At 39.7% G+C, this 22749-nt stretch overlaps 2 protein-coding genes and 2 non-coding genes across 4 annotated transcripts in view; 1 reads left to right on the forward strand and 3 right to left on the reverse strand.

Moving 5' to 3' along the window:
- Window positions 1-11795, forward strand: part of DIPK1A (divergent protein kinase domain 1A) — a 129246-nt gene extending 117451 nt beyond the window's left edge. The window contains exons 3-5 of the mRNA XM_006061322.4: window positions 3246-3353; window positions 8687-8863; window positions 9785-11795. Of these exons, the coding sequence (XP_006061384.1) occupies window positions 3246-3353; window positions 8687-8863; window positions 9785-10597 (1098 nt within the window). The 3' untranslated portion in view covers window positions 10598-11795. The remainder of the gene's footprint in view (window positions 1-3245; window positions 3354-8686; window positions 8864-9784) is intronic.
- A 193-nt stretch (window positions 11796-11988) lies between these two features.
- Window positions 11989-20840, reverse strand: RPL5 (ribosomal protein L5). Its single transcript, XM_006061324.4, has 8 exons — window positions 20577-20840; window positions 19281-19350; window positions 19080-19195; window positions 18092-18226; window positions 16275-16477; window positions 15077-15254; window positions 12614-12702; window positions 11989-12151 (listed from the first exon to the last, which is right to left on the reverse strand). The coding sequence occupies exons 1-8, from the start codon at window positions 20823-20825 to the stop codon at window positions 12052-12054; spliced, it is 1140 nt and encodes a 379-aa protein (XP_006061386.2). The 5' UTR covers window positions 20826-20840; the 3' UTR covers window positions 11989-12051.
- On the reverse strand, window positions 12403-12535 carry LOC112585847. The gene has a single exon (XR_003110425.1). It is a non-coding gene; the product is annotated as a small nucleolar RNA SNORA66 (small nucleolar RNA).
- On the reverse strand, window positions 15327-15422 carry LOC112585845. Its single transcript, XR_003110423.1, has one exon. It is a non-coding gene; the product is annotated as a small nucleolar RNA SNORD21 (small nucleolar RNA).
- Window positions 20841-22749: the final 1909 nt, after the last annotated feature.

Genomic DNA, 22749 nt, shown 5'->3' on the forward strand with positions numbered 1-22749 from the left:
AGTCTTCCTGTGTTGTTGTTTTTGTCTTCCTATGCTTTTACCCATTCACACTATGTCTTTAACTTCTGTGATTTTTTTTTCTTTTCTTCCTTTCTGAGTTGTTTGCTTCATTTAAATTCCATTCTTTTGTCTCATCATTATGTCTCCTGCTTTGAAGGCTTAAACTATTTCATTAAGTCTTTTGAATTCATAGCAGTATGTTTGCTGTGCTTCATGGCAATATTCTTCTGGAAAAAAATTTTTGTTTGAGATGTCCTCTTCCTATTCCTTTCTTCCTTTTCCTTATAGATTTGCTGTATAGATCTCCAGCTTGTTTTGAGTATTACTCATTACTGAATGAAAGGAGTTCTTCAACCCGCTATTTGCAGGAAGCAACTGGGGCAGTGAAATGAGCGAGTGGTGAAACTCCTGTGGCCCAGAATTTGTGTGTGTGTGTGTGTGTGTGTGTGTGAAGAGAAAAAGAAAAGATGAGACAGAGAGACGGAGATACACAGATTGCTTTAGCCTATCTCTCTCCTCAGCAACTACAGAGATGCGCATAATATAGTCTCTCCCAACCCTTATTTTATTTACAGACTGCCTCCAACATAGATAAGATTTTTAAGGATTTTATTAATCAGTGCTGCCTTGCCCTGGTGGCTCAGTGGTAAAGAATTTGCCTGCCAATGCAGGAGACGTGGGTTTGATCCCTGGGTCAGGAAGATCCCCTGGAGAAGGAAATGGCAACCCACTCCAGTATTCTTGCCTGGGAAATTCCATGGGCAGAGGAGCCTGGAAGGTTGCTGCTGCTGCTGCTGCTAAGTCACTTCAGTTGTGTCCGACTCTGTGCGACCCCATAGACGGCAGCCCATCAGGCTCCCCCATCCCTGGGATTCTCAAGGCAAGAACACTGGAGTGGGTTGCCATTTCCTTCTCCAAAGCATGGAAGCGAAAAGTGAAAGTGAAGTTGCTCAGTCGTGTCCGACCCTTAGCGACTCCATGGACTGCAGCCTTCCAGGCTCCTCCGTCCATGGGATTTTCCAGGCAGGCTGCAGGGTTGCAAAGAGTAGGACATGACTGAGCACACACACACACTGCCTTGCCCTGCTACTTCATGATGCCAAAGAGAGTCCTGGGAAGTTCTCACAGCTTGTGCCCCCTAAACATTCATTGCAAACCAGAGAGATGGGTCTGTCCCTCAGGTATACCATGTAGTCAGTGCTCTCCCAGCTTTGAGAAGTGAGGTCACAGCAGGTATTTCATCTCAGCATCCTTCTGTACTCTGCTGTAATTTTTACTGTATTTGGCAGGCCATCCTCATTTATTGTGCCTTAGGGTTACATTCGGAGAAGGCAGTGGCACCCCACTCCAGTACTCTTGCCTGGAAAGTCCCAGGGACGGAGGAGCCTGGTGGGCTGCAGTCCATGGGGTCGCGAAGTTGGACACGACTGAGCAACTTCCCTTTCACTTTTCACTTTCATGCATTGGAGAAGGAAATGGCAACCCACTCCAGTGTTCTTGCCTGGAGAATCCCAGGGACGGTGGAGCCTGGTGGGCTGCCGTCTGTGGGGTCGCACAGAGTCGGACACAACTGAAGCTACTTAGCAGCAGCAGGGTTACATTGGTACTTATCTTATCAAAGGATTTGGTTTCTTTCTTTCTTTTTTTTTTTTTTTTGTCGCAACACATGGCTTGTAGAGTCTTAGTTCTTTGACCAGGGATTGAACCCAGGCCTTTGACAGTGAGAGCAGAGTCCTAACCACTGGATGACCAGGGAATTCCCATCTTTTTTTTTTTTTCCTTGTCTTGGGGCAATATCAAGGAGACAAGATGACAGAAGTGCCTTGTTATTTTAAAAATGTTTTGGTATTTTAAACTTTTATTTTTATTTCATTTTAAAATAGAGCCATTTTAAAAAATAGACTGCCCATCTTCTCATAGGCAGTAGGTACCATACCACCTCAGGCCATGCTAAGTGGGAAAAAATGACTTACTTCAAAGTTCTGTGCATGCCCTAATCACAATAAGATCTTTGATAGTTATATAACTAGTAAGGAGCAGAGCTTGGATTCAAATCCAAGTCTGTCCATATCCAAAGCCTGAATTATTTTTATCATAAAAATTTCTCTTAAAGAATGTAAATATTTCTTTATGGTATCTTTAATATGTTTCTTCTTTTTTAATTTTAATTTTATTGGCATATAGTTGGTTTACAATATTGTGTTAGTTTCAAGTGTACAGCAGAGTGATTCAGTTCTACATATACATATATTCATTCTTTTAGTTCTTTTCTCTTAGAGGGTATCACAGAATACTGAATAGAGTTCACTGTGCTATATAGTATTCCTTGTTGGTTATCTATCTTATATATAGTAGTGTGTGTATGTTCATTTCATCATTCTGATTTATCCCTCCCTCTCATTTCCCCTTTGGTAACCATAAGTTTGTTTTTGATATCTGTAAGACTGTTTCTGTTTTGTAAATAAGTTCAGTTGTATCATTTCTTTTTGATTCCACATGTAAATGATACCATATAGTATTTGTCTTTCTCTGACTTAATGCACTTGGTATGATAGTCTCTAGGTCCATCCATGTTGCTGCAAATGGCATTATTTCATTGTTTTTATGGCTGAGTAATACTCCACTGTATGTGTGCCACGTCTGCTTTATCCTTTCCTTTGTCAATAGACATTTAGGTTGTTTTCATGTCTCGGCTGCTGTGAATAGTGCTGCGGTGAACACTGGGGTGTACGTATCTTCTTGGATTACGGTTTTCTCCTGATATGTGCCCAGGAGTGGGATTGCTGGCTCATATGGTAGCTCTATGTCAGTTTTTTAAAGAACCTCCATACTGTTCTCTATTGTGATTATACCAGTTTACATTCCCACCAACAGTGTGGGAGGGTTTCCTTTCCTCCACACTCTTTCCAGTATTTATTGTTTGTTACTTTTGGATGATGGCCATTCTCCATGGTGTGAGGTGATACCTCTTTGCAGTTTTGATTTGCATTTCTCTGATAATTAGTGTTGTTGAGCATCTTTTCATGTACTTTCGGCCATCTCTATGTCTTCTTTGAAGAAACGTCTATTGTGATCTTCTGCCCATTTTTTCATTGGGTTGTTTTTATTTTGACATAAAGCTGCATGAGCTGTTTGTATATTTTGGAGATTAATCCTTTGTTGATTGCTTCATTTGCAAATATTTCAATGTGGTTCTCCTTGTGAACATTTTCCTATTAACTACTTTTTTCTTTCCTGGTTTTTAGTGTGACAAATACAAGACCGGAGTTATTGATGGGCCTGCATGTAATAGCCTTTGTGTCACAGAAACTCTCTACTTTGGAAAATGCTTATCCACCAAGCCCAACAATCAGGTATGGACATTGTGAATTAACATTCCAGATTTATGGTGCTATCTGATTTTACCTTAAACTACTTATTAAAAGAACTGTTGAACTGGAACTTTAGGATATTTAAATAATTCAATTGTATAAGCATTGACTCACTCATCCAATAGGTATTTATTAATCCCCTAGTCCAAGCATATTTCATACACTATTTTAGATGTTAGGAAAACAGGGGTGATTAAGACAGATAAGATTATTTCCCTATGGGTCTCACATTATCCCAGAGGGATAAGGAACATAAACAGTTGACAGATAAGTAAATAAGTAAAGTAATTACAGGATGTGGTGTTTTATATAGGATATACACAAGGTGAGTTGATGAAATATACTCATTCCTTTTATAGAAATTTAAAGTAGATTTCAAGTCTATAATACTAGCCATGCTTAAGGAGTTTTCTGAAATAAAGTCCAGTATTTAAGTATCTGCTGTTTGCTAAGTACTGCTTAAGGCATTGGGAGAGACCATGGGGAACAAGACAAACAAAACCTCTGGCCTCATATGCCTTATGTTTCATGTGAAAGAAGACAGGTGATAAAGAGTCAATAAAGAAATAAGGTCATTTCATGGATTCCTTGGTGGTACAGTAGATAAGAATCCGCCTGCCATTGCAGGGGACACAGGTTCAATGTGTGGTCCAGGAAGATTCCACATGCCACGGAGCAACGAAGCCCACGCGCCACAACAACTGAGCCCTTGAGCCTAAACTACTGAGCCCGCGTGCTGTAACTGCTGAAGCTTATGCACCTAGAGCCTGTGCTGCGCAACACAAGAGGCCATCAAAAGGAAAAGCCCATGCACCACAACTAAGAGTAGCCCCACTCACTGCAACTAGAGAAAGCCCATGCACGTCAGTGAGGACCCACACAACCAATAAATAAATAAAACAGAACATTAACAAAAATAAGATCGTTTCAGACAGTGATAAGGGCTGTGAAGAAAATAAAATGAGATCATGGCTTAGAGGGTAACCTGTGAGGGAAGAGGGATCTACTGTAGGTAGGAAATTAGGGAAGGTCAGCCCGAGGGGACCTCTTGGCTGAGACTTGAATGATGTGAAGGAATGAACTGTATGAAGATCATTGAGAGTACACTCCAGGCAAAACCAGTAGCAAGTGAAGGAGGTCATGAAACAGGAATGATGGTAATAAGTTCAAAAAACAGAGAGAAGACCAGCATAGATGGGATATAGAGACTGAGGCAGTAGGTGGTAAAGATCAGGTTGGAGAAGCAGGCCAGCTCATAAGAAGCCTAGCAGACAATGAAAAGGGCTTTGGACTTTATTCTGATTGAATTAGAGGGTTTGAAGCAGAGGAGAGAGTAATAGTATTACTAATTAATATGGTCATATTTGTTTTTTACAAATAAATAACAACAGTATAAGCAGCAGTAGGCTGCCTGGGTTCACATGCTAGCTTTGCCTCCATCGTATTCCCTTCAGCATACAGCTTCACTTCTCTCTGCTTCAGTTCATCTATCAGTGAAGTCAGGGTAATAATAGTATCTACTGCATAGGGTTGTTATAGGGAGTAAGATAATCAAGTAAACTAACAGATCATAGTGTAACGTAAAGCACCATATATTGTTAGATTGTTAAATAGCTAGATAGTTAATAATGACTAATTCTGGGAATTAGGGAAATGGATGTTGAACTTTTCATCTTTCTGTGTAATTTGACTTTAAAAAAGACTATATTTATAGCTATAAACACATATTAAGAGATAAGATCTCAAATAAACAACTGAACTTCACATTGTAAGGAATTATAGAATAAACTAAATCTAAACCTTGCTGAAGGAAGGAAATAATACAGATTACAGTAGAGATCAAGGAAATAGAAAATAGAAAAACGATAAAATCAGTGAAAACAAAAGTTGATCATTTGAAAAGGTCAACAAATTTGACAAACTTTTAGTTAGATGGACTAAGAAACAATGAGAGAAGACTCAAATTATGAAAATCAGAAATGAAGCAGAGACATTACTGTCAGTTGTACATAGATAAAAAGGATTATGTGAGAATACAGTGAACAGTTGTACAGCAACAAGTTGGATAATCTAGATGAAATGGGCAGATTCTTCCTAGAAACACAAAACCTACTAAGAAATAGAAAATCTACATAGACTAACAGGGAGATCGAATCAGTAATCAAGTCCCCCAACAAGAAAGGCCCTAGACGTATGAGTTTCTCTCATGAATTCTGCTGCTGCTAAGTCGCTTCAGTGTCCGACTCTGTGCGACCCCATAGACGGCAGCCCACCAGGCTCCTCCGTCCCTGGGATTTTCCAGGCAAGAGCACTGGAGTGGGGTACCATTGCCTTCTCCCTCATGAATTCTAATAAACATTTAGAAAACTAACACCAATCCTTCTTAACTTTTGATGGCTCAACAATGAAAATTGATCAATGTAATAATACATGACATTAACATAACAAAGGGGGAAAAGGAACACCACAATTAATGCAGAAAAAGCATTTGACAAAACTCAAGATAAAAACACTCAACAAACTAGGAATAAAAGGCAACTATTTCAACATAGTAAAAACCCTGTGTGAAAAACCTACAGCTAACATCATGCTCATGTGGTGAAAGACTGAAAACTTTTCCCCTAAGATCAAGAAGAAGGCAAGGATGCCTAATTTCACCAATTCTATTCAATATAGTACTGGAAATTTTGGCAAGATCAGTTAAAGAGATAAAAGGCATATAAATTCAAAAGGAAAAAGTAAAATTATCTCTTGATAGGTGATATGATCTTATTTGTAGAAAAACCTAAAAATTTCACAAGATTATTAGAGCTAATAAATGAATTCAAAGTCCACCGACAAAAATCTGTTGCATTTCTATACAGTAACAATGAGGACAGATATATAGACTAAAGGAATATAATAGCCCAGGAATAAACCCTCACATATACAGTCATATAATTTTTGACAAGGGTGCTAAGACCATTCAATAGGGAAAGAACTCTTTTTTAACAAATAGTACTGGGAAATCTGGATATACACATGCAAAAGAATGAAGTTGGACCCATACCTAACACCACAGGCAAAATTCAAGTCAAAATAGATCAAAGATCTAAAGATAAAATTAAAACTATGAAACTCTTAGATGAAAACATTAGGTAAAAGCTTTGTGACATTGGGTTTGGCAATGATTTCTTCCACAGGCAACAAAAGAAAAAATAAATTGTACTTTATAAGAATTTTTAAACTTTGTGCATCAAAGATCTATATCAGTAGAGTAAAAAAGAAACAGAATGGGAGACAGTATTTGCAAATCATATATCTGATAGGGGATTAATATTCAGAATATATAGAGGGCTCCTAAAACTCCACAACAATAACAACAAGAAACCCAGCTGTATTAAAAAAATCGGCAGGAACTTCTCTGGTCCAGTGGTCAAGAATCCTCCTTCATGCAGGGGATGTGGCTTTGATCCCTGTTCAGGGAACCAAGATCCCACAGGTCTCGGAGCAAAGAAGCCCATGGGTCACAGCTAGAGAGCCATGTGCCAGAACTGAAGAAAGCCCACCCATGCACTGCTAGGAAGACCCATAGCAGCCAAAATTTAAAAAAAAAAAGGGGTCAAAGAATTTGAATAGACATTTCTCAAAAAATGGTATACATTTATCCAATAAGTACATGAAAAAATGCTCAGCATCACTGATTATAGGAAAATGCAAATCAAAACCACACTGAGGGAAATTCCCTGGCCAGCCAGTGGTTAGGACTCCGTGCTGTCACTGCCGGGGCCTGGGTCAATCCCTGGTCGGGGAACTAAGATCCCACATGCCACGTGGAATGGCCAAAAAGAAAAAGATACCACCTCACACCCATCAGCGGAGAAGGCAATGGCACCCCACTCCAGTACTCCTGCCTGGAAAATCCTATGGATGGAGGAGCCTGGTAGGCTGCAGTCTATGGGGTCGCACAGAGTCTGACACGACTGAGTGACTTCACTTTGACTTTTCACTTTCATGCATTGGAGAAGGAAATGGCAACCCACTCCAGTGTTCTTGCCTGGAGAATCCCAGGGACAGGGGAGCCCGGTGGGCTGCCGTCTATGGGGTCGCACAGAGTCTAACACGACTGAAGCGACTGAGCAGCAGCAGCAGCACACCCATCAGAATGGCTACTGTTAAAAAAAAAAAACAACAACAGGTGTTGGCAATAATGTAAAAAAAAAACTAGAACCCACTATTGGTGGGAATTTAAAACAGTATAGCCACTGAAAAAAACAGGTTGGCAGTTCCTGAAAACATTAGAAGTAACGTGACCTTATGATTCAGTAATTCCACTTCTGGGTATATATGTAAAAGAATTGAAATCAGGATCTCAAAGATATATGTGTAGATCCATATTCATAATTATTCACAATAGCTAAAACATGGAAGCAACCCAAGTGTCCATTGGTGTATGAATGGAAATGCAAAATGTGGGATATTCCTACAATATAGTTTTAATTCAGCATTAAAAAAGATGGAAATTCTGATACTTGCTACAATTTGGTAAACCTTGAGGACATTATAAGCTTGTTAGAAAAGAACGCTTACATAAGATACTCAGAGTGAGTAGTATAAATCAGAGACAGACAGTAGACTGGTGCACGGCAGGGCTGAGGAAGTGGGCAAACAGGGAGTTGTTTAATGGATAGTTTCAATTGTAGAAAATGAAGAGTTCTGGAGACAGATGATGGTGATTATACCACAAGTTCATGAAATCTAATACCACAGAACTGTATTGTTAAACATGGTTAAGATGCTAAATGTTCTATTTTTTATATTTTAGCATGATTTAAAAACTGGAAAACAATAAAATTGATCATGGTAAAAATATACATATATATATTTAGGTATGTAATATTTTTAATTAGGAAAATTAAGGGAAAAAAGCTTTGAAGTATGATTTCAGATTTGCAATTCAGAAAGAAAGTCAGCTCAGTGTCGATGTTTTGTTGCTCGTTTGTTTTTTTAAGAGGTGTTGGTGGTTTAGTCCCTAAGTTGTGTCCAAATCTTGTGGCCCCATGGACTGTGGCCCACCAGGCTCCTCTGTCCATGGGATTATCCTGGCAAGAATACCGGAGTGGATTGCATTTCTTTGTTCAGGGGACCTTCCTGTCTCAGGGATCAAACCCGTGTCTCCTGCATCGAAGGCAGTCTCCTGCATTGCAGGTGAATTCTTTACTGCTGAGCCACCAGGAAAACCCCTTTTTAAGAGGAGGAGGACACTAAAAATATCATGTAGATTAGATGAGGGTTTTCTACTCTGCCTAAAGCGTAATTTGTCATTCTTTTCACAGATGTATTTAGGGATTTGGGATAATCTACCAGGTGTTGTGAAGTGTCAAATGGAACAAGCACTTCATCTTGATTTTGGTACAGAATTGGAACCAAGAAAAGAAATAGTGCTATTTGATAAGCCAACTAGGGGAACTACTGTCCAGAAATTCAAAGAAATGGTCTACAGTCTCTTTAAAGTAAGTATATGCATTCACATGTCGCTGGTAGGACATGGTTCTCTTCTAGAAGCTGGCAGGATTTCATTGTAAGCCATAAAAATGTTGCTATTCTTTGACCTATATCAAGGACTCTATCTTGAGGAAATAATTCAAAGAAAAGGAAAAAAAAAAGAGGGTGTTTAACATTACTTTTTATAGCTAAAAATGTCCAGATGTGAGAGGAGAGTTCATTAAGTAGATGGGCTGCTCTATTGCTTCACATTATAACTGGTACACCATTTTCAAAAAGGTGAAATAAAATTAGTAGGCCCTGATTTTTTTTTTAAAGAATTAAATAGAAATATTAAAAGATGAAAATAACACTTCTGGAAAGAATATGTTTTCTCATTTTCATTGCACTCATATATTTTCACTCAAAATCTTTTCTTTGGACAGTTTATACTTTTAGACTGTTTTGTGCCAGGGAACATTTGTAGGGAAATGCTTTTTAGCCTTTACTATTGTAACAATATACTTGAATGAAATGTAAAAACAATTACAAAATAAGAGATAGTAATTTGTAGTTGACCTTTATAACTTTGGATATGGGCAAATCATGCTGCAATTTTGCAAGTGTATGGACAAGGCAAAGAATAATTAAATTAATGGTTTGGTTAACTATCTACAGGGTTTAAGATGATGGGAGTTAGGGTGGTCATTTCTTAACCGACAAATATACTTAGCAAAATGGGTTTTACTGCAAGTACCTAAAGCATAGTTTTGACTTGACAAATATTATAAATATCTGGGAATGTCCTAAATCTCCTATGGGTATTCAGTAGCAAGGTTATTACTTAGCAGGTTAATCATTCCCATAAAGGAAGTTAGTTATGTATGTTACACTTGGGATACTCATTTTTCATACCTTCTGTGTAATTAGCCAAGTTCTTATCTTTACAGGCAAAGTTGGGTGATCAAGGGAACCTCTCTGAACTGGTTAACCTCATCTTGACAGTAGCTGATGGAGACAAAGATGGCCAGGTTTCCTTGGGGGAAGCGAAGTCAGCATGGGCACTTCTTCAATTAAATGAGTTTCTTCTCATGGTGATACTTCAAGATAAAGAACATACCCCCAAATTAATGGGATTCTGTGGTGATCTCTATGTGATGGAAAGCGTCGAATATACCTCTCTTTATGGAATAAGCCTTCCGTGGGTCATTGAACTTTTTATACCATCTGGGTTCAGAAGAAGCATGGATCAGTTGTTCACACCATCATGGCCTAGAAAGGCTAAAATAGCCATAGGACTTCTAGAATTTGTGGAAGATGTTTTCCATGGCCCATATGGAAACTTCCTCATGTGTGATACTAGTGCCAAAAACCTAGGATATAATGATAAATATGACTTGAAAATGGTGGACATGAGAAAAATTGTGCCAGAGACAAACCTGAAAGAACTTATAAAGGATCGTCACTGTGAGTCTGACTTGGACTGTGTCTATGGCACGGACTGTCGAACTAGCTGTGATCAGAGTACAATGAAGTGTACTTCAGAAGTGATACAACCAAACTTGGCAAAAGCCTGTCAGTTACTCAAAGACTACCTACTTCGTGGTGCTCCAAGTGAAATTCGTGAGGAATTAGAAAAGCAGCTGTATTCTTGTATTGCTCTCAAAGTCACAGCAAATCAAATGGAAATGGAACATTCTTTGATACTAAATAATCTAAAAACATTACTGTGGAAGAAAATTTCCTACACAAATGACTCTTAGTTCATTCGGACGTTGTGACCATTTTAAGAAACTTAGCACTTCAAAAGAAAACTATTCATCATTTTTTCTACATGGCTTGATTCAAACCCTTGCGTTAACTCCTTTCCCTGATCCTAAGGAAGCCATCATCTTAAAATACATGTTGATTGCTGACGGCAGGAGTTACAGGATCAAAAGGTCCATAAAATTTATTCCTGTCCTTTTAGAAACTCTTGGTACACTTCCTAGTACATCTACCGTGTAACTATTTTGACTAATGACTTAAAAAATAATGCTGTGAAAAGCCTCATTCCATAAACATCAACAGTGAAGAGTATTTTGTAGATTTGTTAGCCAAATATCACTGCTGGAAATTGTGTCTGCATTGAAGCTGCTATTTAAAAAAGAAAATTTATAAATTTACTAATGTCTTAGCATGGTAAAGTTTGCACATTAACAGGAATTAAGACTGCAAAGCAGGTAAATTAAAATTACTCCTTTATAAACAGGTGTTGGGTTAATAGCATGGTTTCTTGTATTATACACTTAATCCATTTATATATCAAATTTTACGTGGCTTCAGAATGTTGAGTGGCCCTTCCCCACTTGAAACCCATCAGGAAGATTCTTTCTGGCAATATGTAACTAACTGCCAATTTCAGAGGCTGAATATGGATGAGCTTTCATCATCCTAGATTTAAAGCATCTGTATCTTAGTAACCAGCCACTGGTCCTTCAGAAGGTGCATCTTTAGGCCATAGACCCAACAGTTCCACATATCTTGAATCTGAGCTATTCAGAGTGGGACTCTGAAATCATACAACTTCCTATTAATAACTGTTTTCAAACATTCCCTATTGGCCAAAGGGCTGTTTCTTAAGAGGCATGTAAATTTACCCATCTAACACTTTGTCATGTAAATCTGACATACAAGCGTTGATATGTGCTCCTCTTTTGTTTATTCAGATCTGGCATGTGCCTTTTAACTCTATAAAATGAAACATCTCGTGTGAGAAAGACCTAGTGTTTTCTGCTCAAAGCTTTCACCTGGTTAAAATGAATATGTTAAAATTATATAACCTTCATGGGACAGCTTCCTCTGAAAAATTAAAGCCAGGAATTAATTAGCATCAGTTTTTCTTACTTTAAAATTGTAAACTTTGAAGGTACTTTTTCTTCCCACTTATCATCTGGTTACAATAAATGAATTGAAGAAATACTTCTAATGGAAGGTTGTCTGTTGCTTGCCAGACTTGAACTCCTGTCAGGAGGAACTGATGCCCAAGCAGCAGATATGAACCTTCAGACAATATGTAAGCTCTCAGAAAAGCTATACTTCTTTCTGGAAGGAAAATACTGGCTATGTCAGGTGCTTTCCAAAATTCCATTAACAAGAGCTTAACACAAACAGCTGCTTGTTCAATAAGTTTATTATTGTCTTACTGAAAAATCTTGATAGAAAATTGTGGTTTGGTTTAACTCTCAGCAGCTCGTTCCTGAGCTCTAAGGAAGCTTGCCTTCTTCTGAGCTACCCGATCTTTCTTCTGGGCAAGTGACATTTTGGGACGGTTCCACCTAGGAAACAAAAAGAAAACAAAGGGATGTAACTTTTAAAAACCCGACTTTAAAAGTCAAATAATCCAATTCTCAACACATGTACTCATTTATGATCTTAGTCTAACTTTCCCAAATTCCAATTTCTGTGACATTGTCCTATTATATATCACAGGGCCAAAAATCAAGTAAAGATTTAAGTATAATGCTTAGATTCATTATTAAAATCCCATGTGCCATGCAGCACAGCCAAAAAAAAATGGCAGTAGTTACAATGTACTGGGATAGAATGAGCCACCTCGGTAGCATCCGAGGCTAATACATTTCTTTCACCACAATTACTTTAGCAAACCTGGTTCCCCTCACCTCTGCAACATCATGCAGAGCTAGTGATCGAGTTTGCACAATTTCAGAGTCTGAGAGAGATGCAACAAGGCAAGAACCCCTCCCAACCTTTCTTTCCAAAAGAAAAAAGATACACACCTCTTCTTTTTAACTTCTTTCTTAGGCTTCTTCTCATACACTGGATTCTCTCGTATTGCAGCATGAGCTTTCTTATACATCTCCTCCATCTGAAACAAAGCAAAGCAAACAGTACTTGGTTTCATTTCATATGCCCTAAACGATAATATGACACACTGTATTCTACTGCTTGCTCTATTTTGTCCTTCTAAGACAGATTCCCAAAAGGACTAAGTCCATGTTGGTATCCATATAAAAACCACATTTTCCTAAGTCCCAGTTTTTACCACAGGCAATATGAACTGACACTATTCACAACACATAACTTAATCTTCCTCAAAAAGAAAAAAACCCACAATTTCTGAGCTGTTCAACTATACTTCTTGAATCAAGTTCAGAATAAACTGTTTCTGTAGAAACACATACTATGCTCACTTAAAACCATCTGACCTAAATTCTTTCATTGAAGTACGGATACATGCCAGCATTTAAGAGGTTACAATGAAGAATATGTGGGCCAACAAACAAATGCCAAATACATCTCTGTCCTCCCACATTCCCCATTATTTCTATTTTCCACTGATTTCTGATAGGTCTTTACAAAAGTTATTCCCAGGATCCCATACCAGGGACCTCCTGATCTATTACCACAAATCACCATATCTGGCAGTATCAGGCCTTAGTGGAATCAGCAAGAGGTCTGAATTTCCCTAGAAAATCCTGAAAGGCTATTAGAAACATTACTGAGAATTTTGTTCTAAAATTTAACAAAAAACAATGTTGCAACTCTCTGAATTGTTTCAGTACTTCCTAACCCAAGCAAATGACTACCAAACACATGGGAGATCAAGTCATGAAGAAACTAAAATGCCTGAGACTCAGTAACAATTACTTTCTTCCTTAAGAATGAGTCAAGTTAATCCAGATCTCTAAAACTACACATTCAACGTGGATAAAATGCAATTACAACATGCGTTTGTATAAAGCTCATTAGCCAAGGAAAATAATGCAAAAACTTAAAACAGCACTTAAGACCTCAAATACCTAAATCCCTTTTGAAAGTTTCTCTACTTCTCTTAGCTATTACAGCTCTCTACTGTATTTAACAAATTTAATGACTTCAAATGCAGCCATTTAACAAATCTAACCAACCCAGTTCACTTCTTCCACGAGATCAATTCCATAGGAAATACAACCATGTATGTAGATAACACCATGAATTTAGTTTATAAAAAGACCACTTTCTGTTGGAGACACACCAGATGTCTGCAGAAGATTTCAGGAGGCACACATAAGCAGAGGCCTCTACAGATAAAATGAATGAGCTTACTGTAAAAGGATTAGCCAAAGAATGGTCTGGCTGAAGTATACCATGCATTAAGAAAGCATTAGGAAGCAGACATCTGAAACACATGTTGTAGCTTAGGAAGAAGTTTTACAGGCAAAGCAGAATTAGTCAAACTAACAGGTATTTTTAATATTAGGGTGATGTCAATAGTAACATAAATATACTCACGTGAAAATTAACATGCATCTACATTACTAATATAAAACTATCCATTTCCTAGCTCAAAAACTCAGAACTATAGTGTTTATTTAGTCTTAAAAGATTATGTACTAAGCATACAAATGACAGTACGTGATCTACCACCCAATTATAATTCTATTTTAAATATAATTTTTAGACATAGGTATACCAAAATATAAACTATGCACCAACAGAAAGAACCTAATAACAACAATTACTTGACATATAATCCATCAATTTACATAAAATTCTATATTTGTAGGTTTTATAATCTGTGATTTTGGTGTTCTATGCCCTCATTATCAACACTAGCACTATCATCTTCAATTACTTCCATGTGTTAAGAGATAACCCTGAGACTCAACTCTAGGTGTGATAAACTTCACAACATTAAACTTCAGAAAACACGGGCCCTTTCACTTCTGCAACATCACACACAACTAGCGATAGACCTGTCCCTCTCCTTTTATGTGCATGCCTGAGACACAGAAAATCAACATGGCACTTATTGGCTATAATGAAGATTGAACCTTTCCCATTATCTCAAGAAAAGGGAAGTTTAGTACATAGACCCTCATTATCAGAGTAGATTATAACTATGACCACACGAATGAATTTTTTAACTACAGAACAGCCAAATGCGTAAGAGCCACCAAATGCTTTAGATTTGGATGCTTGAAGCTTGCCATCCTTAAGCATCTAAAAGATTCCTAAAAAGCATGTTGACAAGCCTAGCTCCTTCTAATATCTTTTCTGACTTTTTAACTTGTCCTGGGCCCAATATCCCAATTTCATTTTAAGCCAAAACCAGCTTTTTAAGGTCTGTCTATACCTACGAACATGCCCTTATTCAATTTTAACTGTTAACCTGAAATAAAACTGTATTAACGTACCTACCCAAAACAGAAAACTTGGTTCTATAAATTTACCAATACAGGCATTTAAAAATTTTTTACCATGTCTGGAGTTACGTTGTTCTTTATGTACTGAGAGAATTGTTTCTTGTAAGCATCTTCATCTTCTTCAATCAGGTAGCGCATGTAATCTGCAACGTTTTGCCCCATGATGTGCTTTCGGTGTACCTCAGCACTGAATTCTTTGCTTTCTGAATCATAACCAGGGAACCGTTTGGTACTGAAATAAAATTTTCCATATTTTAGTATATACTGGTTGAAATCAGTTTACTAGCAGGAATTCATTTCAGTAGCTGCCATCAGTCCCGTCTTGAAACAATTAATTGCATCATATGCAACCAAAGGACCAACTACTGACTGCTCAGTTAGTGGGATATCATCATTCAGCAGCTAATTTCTGAATTCCTGGACAGAAAATCATGCCACAAGCACCTTTAAAAACTATTAAATGAACCAAGGCCACTATAAAGTTAGTTCTCCACATTTCATAGACACGTTTCAAAATTACTTTCCTGAAAACCTACAATTACTTAGTGATGCCTCAGGGCACATGGTAAGTGATTTGTTCCAGATTACATTTAACAGGTGCCTTGCAAGAGAACTGGCAAGACATAACCCCCTCCCCGCAAACCCCTCTATTACAGAAGTAAGTGCCAGTCGGGCTATATTTTACTGTTTACCACTCCCCTGCCAAAACAGGCGGGAGAGGGGGAGTATCGGTGGAATAGAGCTGCTCATTTCTAACCAAAATTTCCCTTGTGACTCAGCTCGTAAAGAATCCCCCTGCAATGCAGGAGACCTGGGTTTGATCCCTGGATTGGGAAGATTCCCTGGGAGAAAGGAAGGGCTACCCACTCCAGTATTCTGGCCTGGAGAATTCCATGAACTGTATAGTCCACGGGGTGGCAAAGAGTCAGACATACCTGAGCAACTTTCACTTTACTTCAACCAAAACTTAGCCACACACAAAAGGTAGTGGTTTCAACACTGGCTTCTCTACTTCCTGGCTCTAAAACCTTGGACAGTTCATTTTACCTCTGAAGCCCAGTCTCTCCACTTATAAACCATGTTACAATTCCTTCCCACCCCACCAAGTTCCTTTCACACAGTACCCAGCACATGGCAAGTACACAATGATACTACTATTACTTTCACTGGTTCAGTTTTCTCCAAAGCCCAACTAGTTAGATATAGTGCCGTTTTGGAGTCCAGGAAATGTGGTCTTGAATACTATCATTACCTGTGAGGGATAGACAAGCCTCCATCGACAGCTCCCTTTAGGGCCCCAAAAACTTTATTCCCGGTAGTAGTTCTGGCAAGTCCTGCATCCAGGTAACAGGTGAAGGCACCAGGTTGACCATCGATGCTTTCCACATTGTATTCATCTCCAGTCACCTCGACTTGCCCTTCATAAATTTTGTCCATACCAAACCTATTAAGAAGCTATTAACAAAGAAGCCAGTCTAAATGCTTATCAGAATATATTCAAACAACTCTAAAATATCTCAAAATTCACAACTTTAATAGCCAAACAAAACAATTCTTTCCAATTCACTTTTCTCTTTATCCCAACCTACTTTTAAAGAAATTTCAGACATCCAATTTTAATCACAAGTATAACTGTTTAACAGTTTCTGAATCGGCTCCACTGTCCATACTTGATTTTTGTAACAATCAATTAGAACACGGTACTTAAAAGAATATCTTTTTTTCTCTACGAAGCCACTACATTATGTTAATTAAGCCACTACTCTGCTAGTACACGTCAGGTGGCTATGGTTTCACAAGTAGTGCCTTTGCAATAAAATGCTCTCATATAAAAGACAGTGTTCCCCAACCAAACATGTTTATAGCCAGTGAAGATGTGGGTCCCCAACAATGACACATGCTTAACAATTCCAATGCAAAACAAGGTCAGTAACCAAGAAAACAAAAACAAGGCAAAAATTGCACTTTCATTTCCTTTCTGTATTATAGGAAATGCTGCCACCCAGAGGCAAAGATTATTAAAACAAAACTGAATACCCCCACCAATGCCTAGCCCCACCCCAAAAGCTTAAGGCACTGCTTCTCAAAACTTAGCATGCATATAAATCACGTGGACACCCTATCAAAACATAATTTCTGAAGGTGTGAAGAACAGTCTGCATTTTTAACGTACGCTGATGCTCACAATGTATGGATGTGAGAGTTGGACTGTGAAGAAGGCTGAGCACCGAAGAATTGATGCTTTTGAACTGTGGTGTTGGAGAAGACTCTTGCGAGTCCCTTGGACTGCAAGGAGATCCAACCAGTCCATTCTGAAGGAGATCAGCCCTGGGATTTCTTTGGAAGGAATGATGCTAAAGCTGAAACTCCAGTACTTTGGCCACCTCATGAGAAGAGTTGACTGACTGGAAAAGACTCTGATGCTGGGAGGGATTGGGGGCAAGAGGAGAAGGGGACGACAGAGGATGAGATGGCTGGATAGCATCACTGACTCGATGGACTTGAGTCTCAGTGAACTCCAGGAGTTGGTGATGGACAGGGAGGCCTGGCGAGCTGCGATTCATGGGGTCGCAAAGAGTTGGACACGACTGAGCGACTGATCTGATCTGATGCTCACAAGATCTACACTTCTGAGTAGATCTGTCCAACAAATAGCCACCAACCAGCCACAGACGGTTATTCATATTTAAGTTAAAAACTCAGTTATGAGTAGCACTAAAAACATCTCAAGCACTCAATATATGTGGCTAGTGGCTACCACATCAGACAGCATAGATTACAGATATCCATCACTGCAGAAAATTTTACTGGCCTAGATACACACAACAAACAGGAAAGAAAACTGGAGAGGAAAAAAGGCTTCCCCAGATTAGAAAGTGTATCTGTTAGAAACAATGCATTTATAAAATTATCTTCCTCAGTGGTGCCCTTGTAAACCACAGGGCAACAAGAGGCGCTTCTCTGTTCCCATGGTTGAAGGTATCTGATCCATGTATGAACCATCCATGTTACAGACAACTCAAGTGAGCTAATTCCAAAATATGCCAATTGAAATAATCTTGTACATACCCTGCGGGCCAGCAGCAGGCCAGTACAATATGCCGCAGCATAATTTGTCAGGCCAACCTTCACACCATATTTTGGGAGTTCGTGAGCATAAGCTGCACAAACTATCATATCTCCTTCTATACGGGCATAAGCAATCTACAATAAAAGAAAAATGAGGTTAGTAATCTGTTTTCACTGATTACTTGTCCCAAGAATCTTCTTTGTCAAAGGAGTTAACAAAAAGCTAGATACAGACCTGCATCACTTAAGACTTGTCTTCGTTAAACCCACTCACTGTTTCAACTACAGATTTATGGCTTCGTCAACTACAGCAGGTAGGTTTGAGTCAAATGCCACAATACATATGTCTCAAATTACACAGCTGGTAATGAGACAGGGAAGCCTGGTGTGCTGCAGTCCACTGGATCGCAAAGAGCTGGACATGACTGAGAGACTGAACTAATAAGCAAACTGCTGCTTCCTGAAAATCTTTTGCATGGGAGACACCTTCATACATATTTACTAAAACTACTTCAAACAATATACAGGAATAAGAACACTCTTAAGAGTCTAATATTCACACCTACCTACCTCTTCAAAGCAGTGGATAAGTGGACTTAGTCCACAACAAATTCTAGTATCCTACTGGAATTACAATGGGCAAGAACCTTCTACTAGGTCTTAAATTTATCCTCCCATCCCCCGAAAAACAGCACAGAACCATAAATTTCTCTAATCCGCCCCCCTAAACTGAATGGATTAAACTGGGGTAGGATTGCTGAACAGCCGATCTTCCAAGTATTTTTTTTTAACAGTACCAATTTTCCAGGCTCCACCTTCAGACCTACTAAAACAACTACTCAATGAATGTTTTTTGGAGTGCCAGGCACCAAACTAGACAGACCTAATGCATACATTTGTTCTGCTTCCCAAGTATGTCTCTAGCACAATAAGGGAAGAAGTGGGGTGGAGGTTACCAACTATTATTTAAGTCTAAAATACAACTTACCTGACAAATGATATCTCTGTTCGTTACACGAACAATCATTCTGTATTTAGGTGTGTTGTACTTATTTTTATCTTGGATTACCAATCGTTTCCGAGCATAGTAGTCAGTTTTGCCCTCTGAAAGAAAAAAATAAATTAAGAAAGTCCACTCCGTTACAAAGCAGAATCTTTTCCTAATGAGAATATGAAAACCTGACCATACCTCGCCTTCTTCTGAATTTCACTTGGTATCTTTTGAAGTAGGCCTTGTTCTTGACAACTTTAACAAACCCCTTTAAGATAAAAGAGTAAATTATTAAAACTTTGATAAATGTTTTAGCTTGATATCTTTGACATTTGAGTTAACTTTGTAACAAACTAACAACTTAACTTTGTGACAAACAACTTAACTTTGTGACAAAGTAACAACTTAACTTTGTGACAAAGTAACAACCTAAACTTCAAAAGTGAATCCAGAAAACCATCACTTTCTCAAATCTGAGAAATCAAATCACTTTTTCTTCTATTTTCCATCTATCAAGACTGACAATTTTATACAACAAAATAAAAATGAATCAGCGCCAAAACTGGAATGAAAAAGCAAACACACAAAATGTAGGCCAATTTATTATAGTAACCAGATATAAAACGAGCACTATTAAAGTTTTAAACACTCTCCACTTTTATTCCCTCTTGGACCAACAATCCTTGTGTCCAACTTTTGCTTAAGACAACTATTTTGCAAACGTCAGTCTGTTCTTAATGCTGTTCCATTTCATGAACCTATATTTTCCCTTTCCACGAACTTTTTTCAAAAGCCTAAATTTCTTGTCACGAAACACAACTGGCCAAGCACATACTCAGCAATTACTCCCGATTAAAACAACAGTCCCCCACAAACTACAGCACCACACCACCCGAAAATTCACTAAAATCTGGTACCAGCGACAATTTAGAGAAAAAAGCAGGAGAGGTACACCAAACTAAATGGGCTTTCTTTCGGGGCCCAAAGACACCAGAGCCTCCAGGTTCTACTGACGGTTTTGGCTTAAAAGCCACTTGTTCGGACCAGTAACACAGGTTTCCCAAACAACCTGCCGACCCCGACGCTCCCTCGGAAAACCCACCAGTCATGAGCGGAGCTGGGTCCGAGAAGCCACAGCCCGTCTCCACTCAGGCCAGTAATCTGAGACCGACTCCATGCAATCTTCCCTTCCGGGCCGCCTGCCGGAGCTCCCCTCTGCCAAGCCAGAACTATCCACACCGTTTGCCTACTCTACTCACCTCCTCCTCAATCCCCTGTCTCAGCTCCCATCTTCTTCAACCCCTCCCCCCACTAAGCTTGAGCGCCGTGGCAGCCATTAAGGCCACGCTGGGAGCTGCAGCCCGACCACAGCGGAGCCGGCAATCTAACGCCATCCGACTCCTGCGCCGCGCTAAACGGACTCTAGGCGGGCTTTAGGACAAGGAGAGGGAGGCCCCATGCATCTGTAGTCCCAGCAGCAGGATACCCACTCACCATCCTGCGGATCAGAACCCAGACTCCGCGGCTTGCCACAGAGCTGCAGAACCAGCACGGCTCCGGGGGGGAAAAAGGCCGCGGCGCGCGCGCAGGCGCAGTATGTAGCGCCGACGAACACGCCGGCGACGTGTGGAAGAGAGACCAGCGGGTCGGCCGGAGTGCAGTGTGCCTCCCCCTGCTGGTAGGAAGACCGGTGCTGACCTTCGCCTTACCCCGACGAATCCTCAGAGCCGCAAAATCCCACATCTCCAGACTGGTAATCCGACAGGGAGCGACTGTGAGCACTAGCATGGAGGATTATTAACGGCATTCACTTCCCTGTGCTAGGAAGTTGTTTCATAACAAACCTGTATTACTTTTGTAAGTAAGAAAAAAAAATTTTAATTAAGTAGAATGAATTTGCAGTAGAGCCCTTTTGCCTGCTCCTTGACTACGCTTCCGAGTCCAGAGCATATGCCCCTCACGAGGCCTTGCCTTAGTGCTCCAAGCCTGGGTTAGGGGCCTTCCCACAGCACCTTTGTAATGGCACCCCAGTCCAGTGCTCTTGCTTGGAAAATCCCATGGACGGAGGAGCCTGTTAGGCTGCAGTCCATGGGATCGCTAAGAGTCGGACACGATTGAGCGACTTCCCTTTCACTTTTCACTTTCATGCATTGGAGAAGGAAATGGCAGCCCACTCCAGTGTTCTTGCCTGGAGAATCCCAGGGACGGGGGAGCCTGGTGGGCTGCCGTCTATGGGGTCGCACAGAGTCGGACATGACTGAAGTGACTTAGCATAGCATAGCCTACCCTAGATTGTAAACTCCCTGAGGGTAGTAGGCCCTGCTGTTAAACTCCTTTGCTTCTGTAGCACTTAGTCTAATCTGTCTGATACTTGATGAAACTGCAAACAAACCCAAATTGAGAGACGTTTTACAGCGTAACTGGTATGTATCCTTCAAAAATGACAAAATCAGGATGGATAAGGAAAAACTAAAGAACTATTCCAGTTTGAAACAGACAACTACATGCAATGTGCGATTCTAGGCTTCATCTTGGACAATAAAGAAAAAGGAAGGGCTTCTTTTTTGTTTTCTACGAAGAATATTCTCAGAATAGTCAGTGAAATTTAAATGAAATCTGTGGATTAGATGGTGGTAATAGATCAATGTCAATTTCATTCTGATAACCACACTATGGTTATGTATGAGAGTGTTCTTGTTTTTCAGGAAATATACTTTGAACTATTTTGGAGGCTCAAATAGGCATTATTTCACAATTTACTCTCAAAAAATGACAAAAAATAATTACATTTATGTGTGTATACACATACCCAGTATTTTGGCCACCTCATGTGAAGTGTTGACTCATTGGAAAAGACTCTGATGCTGGGAGGGATTGGGGGCAGGAGGAAAAGGGGATGGCAGAGGATGAGATGGCTGGATGGCATCATCGACTCAATGGACTTGAGTCTGAGTGAACTCCGGGAGATGGTGATGGACAGGGAGGCCTGACGTGCTGCAATTCATGGGGTCGCAAAGAGCTGGACACGACTGAGCAACTGAACTGAACACATATACATGTAGAGAGAAGGAAAATGAAAAAGCAGATGTATTAAAATGTTAACAATAGAGAACCTGGAAGAAGCATATATGGAAATTTTTTGTACTACTGTTCTTACAACCAACTTGTGATTTTGAAATTATTTCAGAATAAAAAATAAAACATTGTGGGGACTTTTCTGGTGGTCCAGTGGCTAAGACTGTGTTCCCAACACAGGGGGCCTGGATTAAACCCCTGGTCAAAGAATTAGATCTTACATGCCTCAACTAAAAACTCCTCATGCTGCTGCTGCTGCTGCTAAGTCACTTCAGTTTTGTCCGACTCTGTGCGACCCCATATATGGCAGCCCACCAGGCTGCCCCGTCCCTGGGATTCTCCAGGCAAGAACACTGGAGTGGGTTGCCATTTCCTTCTCCAATGCATGAAAGTGAAAAGTGAAAGGGAAGTCGCTCAGTCGTGTCCAACTCTTAGCGACCCCATGGACTACAGGCTACCAGGCTCCTCCGTCCATGGGATTTTCCAGGCAAGAGTACTGGAGTGGGGTGCCATTGCCTTCTGCATGCTGAAACTATTCATAAAAAAAATCTCACATGCAACAACGGGACTGAAAATCCTGCTTGCTGCAACT

Source organism: Bubalus bubalis, chromosome 6 (genome assembly GCF_019923935.1).
Source record: "Bubalus bubalis isolate 160015118507 breed Murrah chromosome 6, NDDB_SH_1, whole genome shotgun sequence".
Lineage (NCBI taxonomy): Eukaryota > Metazoa > Chordata > Mammalia > Artiodactyla > Bovidae > Bubalus > Bubalus bubalis.